Below are 12,212 nucleotides of genomic sequence, written 5' to 3' on the forward strand. Positions count from 1 at the left end.
ACTTTACCCTACTTGTGGACCAAGAGAGACGATCAAGCAAAGAAGTAATGGAGGGCCTTCAAGGCAGCACATTTAGTGGAATAAGAGGGCTGACTACCTCCACACAAAAGTTTAGTTTGAAATAACTGCCACCACACAGGCTGTCAGGCACTGGGACTGAGGTCATAATAAAGAAGTTTATTTAAATCTGGAAGCATTACTATTTTCCCCAGCCTAAGATGTTGGTTGCCATCGTATAAATCCTCCTTTCTAATAAAAAATGACATTTCAGAACCAAATAGTGCTATACACATGAATAGTCAGAATTTAACTGGTTTATGTGCAGAGTAATGAAAGCTAGTTTCTCCAGAACAGTAAATTTCAAATTGTGTCTCCTGTCTGACTGTATTCTTTTATCATCCTCCAGTCCACCCACAAATGAATTATCAGGCACGAACCTGGAGGCACGTATCAATGAAAGGTGAGCTATGCATATATGTGTCTTTATTTATCTAATTAGAACTGAACATAGAAGTATTCACACATACAGGCACATAAACAAATATATCTATCCATCCATCCATGCGTCCATCCATCCCCACTTCTCTCAACACACATCCACTAACAACCCATGCACACAATGGAAACATACAATAAGGAGACAGATGGACGGACATTTGTGGAGTTTATTCTGAGAAGCCTGCATGGCCATAGAGAGTGGTTTTTCACAGGGTTTTGAATTCTTCTCATCATAGCTTTTGCAGGTAGCATTGCATCCTTTTCTAATGCAGTCATATAGAAAGGAGCAGGTCACAGGAGAGCTGCTGCTTCCTGTTAGTGTATTTGTCACCCTTAGTTCCTAGTAAGCAGCTTCTTAAAGGACTCATATTTCCTGAGTTTGAGAGCCTGTGAGATTGACAGAAGGCAGGAGAAAATCCTATTTGTAACACGGAGGAGATGGCAGCCGACAAGGAGCAGTGAAGCCCTGGGCAGAAAAGAATGGAGCTAACGGAACATGGACTTGTCCATCACACTCTAGAGCTCTGTCAGCACATGAGGTTGGTGCTAAAACACAAACACAAGCACAGCACCTCATTGGATGCAGCCCTTCCTTAGGCCCACAGCTACTTGCCTGTGTCTCCTGGACAGGAAAGACTAGCATGATGGGTGAAAGGAAAGAGGTGACAGAGAGATCCAGGAAGTGGGCCATAGATGGGATTTGAGGGAGAAATGCCTACAGAGTGGAGTTGAATTCAAAAGAAATTCACCCACAAAAGACTGTCGTGCATTGGCCAGCTCCGGTGGTAGAGAGTTTTGGTGAACTCTTGAGTCAGTGAGTCTTAGATAGGTGTAAAGTATGTGCTGCAATCGTATAAAGTATGATGTATAGGGTAAATGGCATGGCAGATTCCAAAGAACCAAACACACACATGACTTCTGTAAGGGTAAGGCAGTTTACAGGTTGAAAAGTAATTGGAAGGTCGGGTGCGGTGGCTCATGCCTGTACTCCCAGCACTTTGGGAGGCCAGGGCGGGTGGATAACAAGATCAGGATTTCAAGGCCAGCCTGGCCAATGTGGTGAAACACCGTCTCTACTAAAAATGCAACATTAGCCAGGCGTGGTGGTGAGTGCCTGTAGTCCCTGCTGCTCGGGAGGCTGAGGCAGGAGAATTGCTTGAACCTGGGAGGCAGAGGTTGCAGTGAGCTGAGATCGTGGTACTGCACTCCAGCTTGGGTGACAGAGCGAGACTGTGTCTCAAAAAACAACCACAAAACAACAATAAACAAAAAGAAAAAAGCAATTGAAACTATTATGAACTGAACATGTTACATCTAGGAAGTTACATGTTGTCTTAGTATGTACATTTTAAGTTCTTTGGCACTGCCCTGTGTGTGAATTGAGAGTATCTTCTAGTAGGCTGGCCAGTGCAACATGCGATATAAAGGAATACAGTTATCCATGTATCTATGCATATACAAACACATACATCCATGCATTCATACACACAAGAGAGACTGAGTTGGGCTATTGGCTATCACAGGCATCCATGGGAACAAGGAGTTCCCTGGAAACTATTTCTAGAGTCCTCTCAGGATGAGCTTTGTATGGAATATTCTTTTGTTTTTTGGATGGAGGTAGGAAAATGGGGAGGAACTCATAGAGGGAGGCTTTTTATGTTAGTGTTTGTCACCTTTCCTTTCTGTGGGAATGAGACTGTACTCGTAGTGTGGACCAAGGGAGAAGCGAATCCTGCTTGGAGCGAGAAGGAGATAGGAGTGGACAAAGCTCAGAGAAATGCCAGCCAAAAAAAAAGAACAGAGCTAATAACCCTGGAATTATTTCACACCCTCCAGAGCTCTGCCATAATGTGAGGCTGACTCCCTTGGCCCATACCCACCATCACATGGGATGAAGCCCTTGCTTGAGGCCTGCAGCTACTTGGCCACAACTCTTGATCAGGAAAGACAACTAGGATGGGTGCAAATTGAGGAGGTGATTGGAGGTGATAGAGAAGGAGGAACTCAGATGGGATTATAAGAAGGGGGACTTACAAACTAAAGTTGAACTGGAATTAAATGCCCTCCAAAAATGCTGTTACACATTGAGGTGTAGATACAGTTACTTAATCTGGATGCATCGCTATGTTCACAGCCTAAGATACGCACTGTTGGCATATAAAACCTCATTTCTAATAAAAAAGCAAATGCCATCTCAGGTCAATTTAGTGATATACATACATGTGAATAATTACAGTGTAACTGGGGAATAACTCATAGACTAACTGTAGCTATTTGTTGCAAAACATTAGGATTACCCCTTGTGTCTGACTCTGACCATATTTGTCCTTTAGTGCCCATCCGAATGCCCTGGCGGGAGTCGTTATTGAGAGAAGCCCCAGTGACAGGTGAGTTACTAAAGTTGTATACATGGCCAGGTGCAGTGATTCGCACCTGTAATCTGAGCACTGGGAGGCTGAGGCAGGCAGATACCCTGAGGTCAGGAGTTCAAGACCAGACTGACAAACATGGTAAAACCCCGTCTGTACTAAAAGTACAACAACTAGCCCGGTGTGGTGGCAGGTGCCTCTAATCCCAGCTACTCAGGAGGCTGAGGCAGGAGAATTGCTTGAACATGGGGAGGTGGAGGTTGCAGTGAGCTGAGACCATGCCACTGCGTTCCACTCTGGGCAGCAGGAGAAAAACTTTGTCGCAAAACAAAAAAAGAAAGAAAGAAAAAAATGATGTACACACACACATGCACAAAACGGTAACAGAGAAGGAGACTGAGATTGGTGTGAATCACTCTCAGAAGTGTTCACGATAATACAGAGTGTCTTTGACACAGTTTCTTGATCATCTCACTGTATCACGTATAGATAACTTCCACATTTTTACAGTTGTTTAGAAAAAAAGAAACAGACTATAGAGAGAGGCTTCTGTCTGTTACTGTCTTTTCACCATTTGTTAGTAGCAGTCAAATGCCTTGGAAACTCAGATTTTCTGTGTATGAGACATACTAGAGTGGGCCGAGGGAAGAGAGAATCCTATTTGGAGTGAGGAGGAGGTAGGAGTACTTGGGGAACTGTGAAGCCCTCAGCAGAAAGGAACAGAGCTAAGAGCCTTGGAGGTGTTCTCCACCCTCCAGAACTCTGGCACCATGGAGGCTGGTGCTCCAAACCTCATATCACCATCCTATTGGATTGTGCCCCTGTGTCAGTCCTCTAGTTACCTGACCCTTTTTGTGGGGCAGGAGAAACCACCATGCTGGGTGAAGGTAAGGAGGTAATGGAGGGCCTTTGAAGCAGAACATTGAATGGAATAAGAGGGCTGACTACCTGCAAACAGGAGTTGAGTTTGAAATAGCTGCCACCACAAAGTCTGTTACACATTGGGACTGAGGTCATAATAAAGAGGTTTACTTAAACCGAGAAGCATTACTATTTTCTCCAGCTTATGATTTTGGTTGTCGTCATATAAATCCTAATTTCTAATAAAGAAAAAAGACATTCTGTATTCCAACAGTGCTATACAAATGAATAGTCAGAAATTAATTGGTTTCTCTCTAGAGTAATGATAGATAATTTTTCCAAAATATAAATTCAGAATTATGTCTCCTATCTGACTGTATTCTTTTATCATCCACCAGTACACAGACAAATGAATTTAAAGGAGCAACCGAGGAGACACTTACGAATGAAACGTGAGTAATAAATAGTTAAATAAAGACTCCCATCAGCATAAGTGTACACAGAACTAAACACACACAGGCACATGAGCAAATCCATCCATCCATCCATCCATCCATCCACCCACCCATGCATCCACCCACACACACTTCTCTTCAGCATGCGTACACAAATTAATCCATGCACATGATGGAAACCTAGAACAAGGAGAAAGGAAAAAGATGGACATTTGTGGAATTTACTCTCAGGAGCCTGCATGGCCATATAGATTTTTTTTTTTTTAGGAGAGTTTCCAATTCTTCTCATTGTAGCATTTGTTAGTAACTTTGCATCCTTCTTTGGTGGAGTTGTATAAAGAGGAGCAAGTCATAGGAGAGTTGCTTCCTCCTGTTAGTGTATTTGTCACCCTTAGTTCCTAGTAAGCAGTTTTTTTATGGGACTCAGATTTCCTGAGAGAAATTAATTGGTTTCTGTCTAGAGTAATAAAAGCTAATTTTTCCAAAAAAGTGAATTTAGAATCATGTCTCCTAGCTGACTGTATTCTTTAATCATCCTCTAGCCCACACAGCAGTGAATGTAAAGGAGCAGCCCTGTTGTCACCTATCAGTAAAAGGTGAGTTATCAATCCATAAAGACACACGTATGCATAAGTGTGCTTAGAGCTATACACACACACAAGCATATACACAAATAGATCCATCTATCTCCATCCATACACACTTCTGTCAACACATTTACGCAAACCCACGTACACAATGGAAACACAAAACACGGAGACAGACGGACATCTGTGGAATTTACTCTCAGGAGCCTGCATGGCCACACAGTGTTTTTGACAGGGTTTCCAATTCTTCTCATTGTAGCATTTGTAGGTAACTTTGCATCCTTTTTTGATGGAGTTGTATAAGGAAGTCAGTTCATAGGAGAACTGCTTCTTCCTGTTAGTGTATTTGTCACCCTCAATTTCTGGTAGGCAATTTTTTAAAGGATTCAGGTTTCCTGAGTTTGAGACCCTACCATAGTGTGCCAAGAAAGGAGAGAATCCTATTTGCAACGTGGAGGAGGTAGTGGCCAATAAGGAGTCGTGAAACCCTGGGAAAAAAAGAATGGAGAGAATGGAATGTGGACTTGTCCTACCCCCTCGAGAGCTCTGTCCACATGTGAGGTTGGTGCCCAGACCCACCCCAAACCACCACCTCATTGGATGCCGCTTTCCTTAGGTGCGTGGGTACTTCACTGTGTCTCACGGGCAGGGAAGACCAGGATGATCAGTGAAAGGAAGGAGGTGGTGGAGGGTTTTCCCAGTCATGCGAAAACCTCTCCTGGAAATAAATCATAAAGGTGTACGTAATACGGGAAACCTGATTCAAGTTAATTATAGTGTAATGCTCAAGAAAATTTGCAAAATGAATGAGATTCTACAGAAGGAATAAAAGGATTGTGTTTAATCGGTGACTGATTAAGGAAACATCTAGGTGAGAATTCTGTAGTTGCTCATTAGTATCATTAGCAATAGTATGTGAGTTTTGTATGTAGTATTGATTTTTAAGCCAATAAATCTTGAAAAGATTTATTAAACGTTCTTATTTTATAGGACATTGGAGGCATGGGCAAATTAAAATGCATTTCTATTATTATTTTTTGAGACGAAGTCTCACTGCTGCACAAGCTGGAGCACAGTGTTGCGATCTCAGTTCATTAACCTCCACTTCCCAGGTGCAAGCGATCCTCCTGCCTCAGCCTCCTGAGTAGCTGGGACTGCAGTCACGGGCCACCATGCCCGACTAATTTTTTGTATTTTTCATAGGGGCAGGGTTTCACTCTATTGGCCCGGCTGGTCTTGAACTCCTGACCTCGTGATCCACCCGCCTCAGCCTCCCAAAGTGCTGGGATTACAGTCATGAGCCACTGTGCCTGGCTAAAATGTATTTCTAATCTGTACATAGGTTTAATTTATATATAGTTTAATTAATCTCTGATTAATTGACCATTGATAAATGAGTCTTTGTTAATTGTTGGACTTTACTTACTGGGCTTCTGTGGTAGGATTTGCATACCCTCACTTACATACGTACGTATTTCATATTTATGGAAAATCTACTCCTTTTGGTACAAAAAATGTATTTGCTAATAGTGTCAAAAAAGAGAAATTCACTCTGTGCCCATGTACCTTTTTGCTCCATCAGCACTGCCTTCAGTGAAATGACAACAGTAACACATGAAGGGACTTTCAACAAAATTTGAGGTTTAAGTAAATAAAAAACTAGATGTAAACATATATATGTAAATACACACATAGACACACACAAAAGCATACATGTAGAAAAGAGAGATTCAGATTTGGGAAGTTCATTGGAGCATCCATGACAATACAGAATGTTTTAGACACTGTTTTCTAAAGTCTTATTACTGTAGTATCTGCAGTTACCTTTCTTTCTTTGATCTAGTTGGATAAAAGAGGAATAGGTCTTAAGAGAAATGCTTCTTGTTCCTATTCCATTGGTCACCCTTATTTAGCAGCACCCTGAAACCTTAGGAAAATATGAGAATGTGTGTGTTGTATGACACTCTACTAGAGTGAGCCAAAAGAGGCAACAGTCCTATTTGGAGCAAGGAGGAGGTAACAGTGAGCAGGGAGCTGAGGAGCTCTCAACAGAAAAGAACAAAGCTAATAGACCCCGGTCTCTCCGTCTGTTACCACATGAGGCTACTGCCCCAAAGGTAAACACACCGTCAGATCGTATGGAGGCCCTGCCTTGCGTCTGTAGTTACTTTTAGCCCTATCTGAGGGGCCGGAAAGACATCCAAGATTGGTGAAGAGTTACTGGTGGTATTTGAACGTGAGAAGGCAGAAAATTACAAGGGCAAGCAAGGTGATTATTTACAAACTGAAGTTGAATTTATGTAAATTTTGCCAGAAACAGCAACTTGGGGATTACGTTTAGGAGTAAAGAAATGTATATAAACTTGAATCATTAAGTTTTTTTCACAGGCCAAAAAATTTCATTACAAACATCTAAAACTTCATTTCCAGAGAAAAATTAAATACCAGGTTTCAAATAAATAACTGATTAATGCCAATTTTTCAGGGTAACTAGATTATAGATTGTAGAATAATTTTTGCTAATTTGTATCAGAAAATTAAGTCTAGGATAACATGTGGAGTCTTGCTATGTGCATTTTTAATCCTTTAGCTACTACCCCATTGAATTAAAAAGAGTAACGTGTGGTATAGTCATCAATGATGGGTGAGATTTCAAAACATGGAGAGAAAGAAGAGAGGGATGTGTTGAGATTGGTGAAATTCACTCACAAATGAAGTGATAAAGAAGTGCACTTAAACTGTGATTCATTAGACTGTTTTTTTTTTTTTTTTTGAGACGGAGTCTCGCTCTGTCACCCGGGCTGGAATGCAGTGGCCGGATCTCAGCTCACTGCAAGCCCCGCCTCCCGGGTTTACGCCATTCTCCTGCCTCAGCCTCCTGAGCAGCTGGGACTACAGGCGTCCGCCACCTCGCCTGGCTAGTTTTTTGTATTTTTTAGTAGAGAAGGGGTTTCACCGTGTTAGCCAGGATGGTCTCGATCTCCTGACCTCGTGATCCGCCCGTCTCGGCCTCCCAAAGTGCTGGGATTACAGGCTTGAGCCACCGCGCCTGGCCTAGACTGTTTGTTAAGGCCTAAGAGCACCTTTACATAATGTAAGGTTTTCTTCTAGGAAAAAATGATGTATTAATAGTAGACTCCAAATCACTGACATATACATTTTCAGACTTCAACCAGTTTATAAATGTAGAGCAATAGTATATAACTTCAACCAGAAAAGTATGTCTCTGAAGTCACTTGACCTGACCTGTACATTTTTAATCCTTAGCACTGGCCCGGATAAAACGACATCATTAGTCTTTCACTACTTTGATATATCTTTGATATAAGTCGCCTTTCAAAGGTGGTGTCATTGAAAACTACTGAGGTTATTAATTTGGGTCCCTTCTAAAGGATCTATCTACACACACACAACACACATGTATATATGTGTGTGTGTGTATATACAGATATATCTTTTAGCTATATATGTAGTATATATAGGTATATAAATATGTATTTGTGTGTATGTAGATACACATCTCTATACATATGTCTATATATTTGCATATTTAAATGTGTGTATACATATCTATATATAGACATATTCTTTAGCACTGATCCAAATTAATAACATCAGTAGTCATATATATATCCTTTTATATATATAAGCGTGTATGTATATATGAAAACATATGTATATATCCTTTAGTTTATGTATACATATGTGTGTGTATGCAGATATATCTTGTTTTATTGTGCTTTACTTTATTGCCCCTCAGATATTACTTTTTTATAAACTGAAGGTTTGTAGCAACCCTGCATTAAGCAAGTCTCCTGGTTTTATTTTTCCAACAGCATGTTCTCACTTTGTGTCTCTGTCACATTTTAATAATTCTTGCAATATTCCAAACTTTTTATTATCATATCTGTTACGGTGATCTGTGATCAGTGATCTTTGATGTTACTATTGTAATTGTTTTGGGGCAACACGAACCATGCCCATATTAAGATGACCAGCCTAATCAATGCCATGTTGGTTCTGACTGCTCCACTGACTAGCCATTCCCCCATCTCTCTCCTTCTCGTGGGCCTCCCTATTCCCTGAGACACAACAATATTGAAAGTAGGCCATTGAGTAAGCCTGTGATGGTCTCTAGGTGTCCTAGTGAAAGGAAGAGTCACATGTCTCTCACTTTAAACCAGAAGCTGGAAATGATTGTGAGGAAGGCTAGACTTGCACCAGTTCAGCCAAGTTGTGAATGTAAAACAAAAAACAAAATGAAAAAGCCAAAAAACTTCTTGAAGAAAATTAAGACTGCTACTCCAGTGAACATACAAATGATGAGAAAGCAAAACAGCCTGATAGCTAATGTGGAGAATGTTTTAGTGGTCTAGATAAAAGATCAAACCAGCCACAGCATTCCCTTAAGCCAAAGCCTAATCCGGGACAAGGCCCTCACTCTCTTTGATTCAGTGAAGGCTGGGAGAGGTAAGGAAGCTGCAGAAGAAAAGCTTGAAGCTAAAAGGTTGGTTCATGAGGTTTAAGGAAATAAGCCATCTCCTTAACATAAAAGTACAAGGTAAACAGCAAGTGCCAATGCAGAAGCAGCAGCAAGTTATCCAGAAGATCTACCTGAGATAATTGATGAAGGTGGCCACACTAACCAACAGATTTTCAATGTAGACAAGATAGCCTTTTATTGGAAGAAGATGCCATCTAGGACTTTTGTATTTAGAAAGGAGAAGTCAACGCATGGTGTCCAAGCTTCAAAGCACAGGCCAGTTCTCTTGTTAGTGGCTAATGAAGCTGGTGGCTTTAAGTTGAAGCCAATAATCATTGACTATTCTGAAAATCCTAGGGCCCTTACGAGTCATGGTAAATCAAGCAAGATGGGTGACTAGAGATGCCTGGTGTTTGTCTCCCCTACAAGAAAGAACCGAGGCAACAAATACACATCTAAGATTTGATGAGAGTATCAAAGGGATAGTCCTGGAGTGCAGCAAAGGAGTGGAGACACACCTGTGGTGGCTGGCAGTCCCCACAGCATGGAAACACTCAGCCTCTGCAGCCCCTTCTCCCCCATCTGGATTGAATTGGCCCAGAGAGAGGAGGGACTTCTCATTGCAGGGTGAAGGTAAACAGAAGATCCCCACCAGCCCCACTGCCATCACACAAACACAGAGTCTTTACAACAGGAGAATCTCACAGTCTTTGCAAGCCCTGAGGCCAATGTGGAGTACTGCCAAGAATTTACGTAACCGCATGTCCTGGACTAGGAGTACAAGGTGAAGACTTCCCACCCCCAGAGACCTAAGCTGCAGCAACACAGCACCATCTTGAGACCAGAGTCATCTCTTGAGTGTGCCCTCCTCTGGGGGCCAGGAGCCACTGTGCCTCTCCAGCACTGGAGCTTTATCTTCAGTACACCAAGCCCACATGGGTGGGTTAAAGCCACAATCCCAGCTGTGTGGAGGTTGGTCCCAGGATTGGCTGTAACTCAAGTACTGCAGAGCAGGGAAATCGAGCCCCACCACCACACTTCCAGATAGAGGATTAATCTACAGTCCCATCCAGGGTAAACTCACTCTTAAGCCAGTCAAACCACTACCTGCCCTCTCCCAAGTGGGAGGGACCCCTAAGCCTCTCAGCAGCTGATATAGCCCCAGGTCAACAGAGTGACTACGAGCCCATGCTCAGGACCTGAGAAACAGCCCTGCAGGCCCCATCCACCACAGACATGCTCCTGGCCTGCCCAGGAGCCCTCTGCCTTTAATAAGGGCCTGAAAAACAGTCCCCCAGGCTGCCCCCAGCAGGCACACCACTGAGTGGGCCTTGCACCTGTGTCTCAGACCTGAGAGACAAGCAACCGTGTATGCCCAAGTCTCAGGGCCGAGAAACAACCCTGGGAGCTTACTCTGGCCAGCATACCCTCAGGCCACCTAAGCAGCCACATACCTATGTCCCAGGTTGAGGAACATCGTGGGTCATAGAAGCATTCCCCTGGGCTTCCCCTGGCAGGCACCACCCAGGCCACCTGAGCAGCAGTGTGCCCACATCCTGAGCTAGAATAGCCCTGTGGACTACCCCCAGCAGATACACATCCAGGACAGTTGAGAAGTCATTTGACTGTATCCCAGGCCGGAGAAACACCCCCTCTTGGGCAGTCCTGGCAAAGATACCTTCAGTCCAGCTTAGCAGCCGTGCAGCTGTATATTTGGCCTATGAGTTCCCCCAGCAGACTGGCCCCAAGCCAGATGAGCAGCTGTGTACCCACATACCAGGTATGAGAAACAGCCCTTCAGGCCACTCTGGGAGTGCATGCTTTCAGGCCAGGCAAACAGCTGTGTGCCTGCATTCTGGGCCTGAGAAACTGTCCTGCAAGGCACATCTGGCTGGCATGTCCTGGTTGAGCAACTGCATCCCCATGCTGCTGGCTAGAGTGACAGCACCATGGCCAGCCACATAAAGCCATACTCCAAGTTTTCTGATCCACTGTATGCCTGCACACACCCCTACCCTGAGAAACAGCCCAGTGAGCCCACCCTTGGCAAAGCTGCACCACCATCACCACAAACTTCCTTAGCCTAGGCCACTGAGTAACTTGCAAATGTTACTAGTGTGGATCACAGCTGAATAAACTACATGGAGACGACACTTACTGCATCCATGTAGAACCAAGGCCAATATACCCCAATGAACTGACATCCAAGACCCATTCATACAAATAAATTCATACAAGTAAAGCTACTCCATAAAATTGGAAAAGGTGACTTTTACACCAGGTGTGTAGAAATCAGCATAGAAACACACCAACCATGAAATGCAAGCAAACATGTCACCTACAAAGGGAAATAATAATTATCCAGTAATAGACCCCAATCATAAATATATGAAATGGCAGAAAAAAGAATAATCTTAAGGAAACTCGGTGAGATATAAGGTAATACACATAGACCAGTCAATGAAATCAGGAAAACAGGATTTGAAAGAGAAATTCAGTAAAGATACAGATATCATAAAAAGAACTAACAGAAGCCCTAAGAGCTAAACAGTTCAAGGGATGAAATGAAAAAATACAATCAATGGCTTTACAGACAAGATCAAGCAGAATAAATGATTTCTGAACTTGAAGACAAGTCCTTTGAAATAACAGGCAGGCAAAAAAGAATAAAAAAGAAGGAAAAAAGCCTACAGGATTTATGGGACACCATTAATTTGATCAAATATTCATATTATGGGCATTCCAGAAGGAAAAGTGAAGAGAAAATATGAGGAAAACATATTTAATAAAATAAGAGCATAAAAATTCCTAACTCTTGAAAGAGAGCTAGACATCTAGTTTCAGGAAGATCAAAGAACCCCAAATACATTCAACCCAGACATTATAATCAAATTGTGAAAAATCAAAGACAAAGATTTTTTAAAATAGCAAGAGAGAAGTAAGACACTTATAATGGAAT

The 12,212-nt window shown here is 42.5% G+C and overlaps 1 protein-coding gene across 1 annotated transcript in view; it reads left to right on the forward strand.

The window, feature by feature from the left end:
* The first annotated feature begins 317 nt into the window (after nucleotides 1–317).
* Nucleotides 318–12,212, forward strand: part of TPTE2 (transmembrane phosphoinositide 3-phosphatase and tensin homolog 2) — a 77,904-nt gene continuing 66,009 nt past the window's right edge. The window contains 4 exon segments of the mRNA XM_030921929.1: nucleotides 318–460; nucleotides 2,832–2,885; nucleotides 4,127–4,180; nucleotides 4,726–4,779. Coding sequence (XP_030777789.1) covers nucleotides 318–460; nucleotides 2,832–2,885; nucleotides 4,127–4,180; nucleotides 4,726–4,779 — 305 coding nt within the window.

Source organism: Rhinopithecus roxellana, chromosome 18 (genome assembly GCF_007565055.1).
Source record: "Rhinopithecus roxellana isolate Shanxi Qingling chromosome 18, ASM756505v1, whole genome shotgun sequence".
Classification (NCBI taxonomy): Eukaryota; Metazoa; Chordata; class Mammalia; order Primates; family Cercopithecidae; genus Rhinopithecus; species Rhinopithecus roxellana.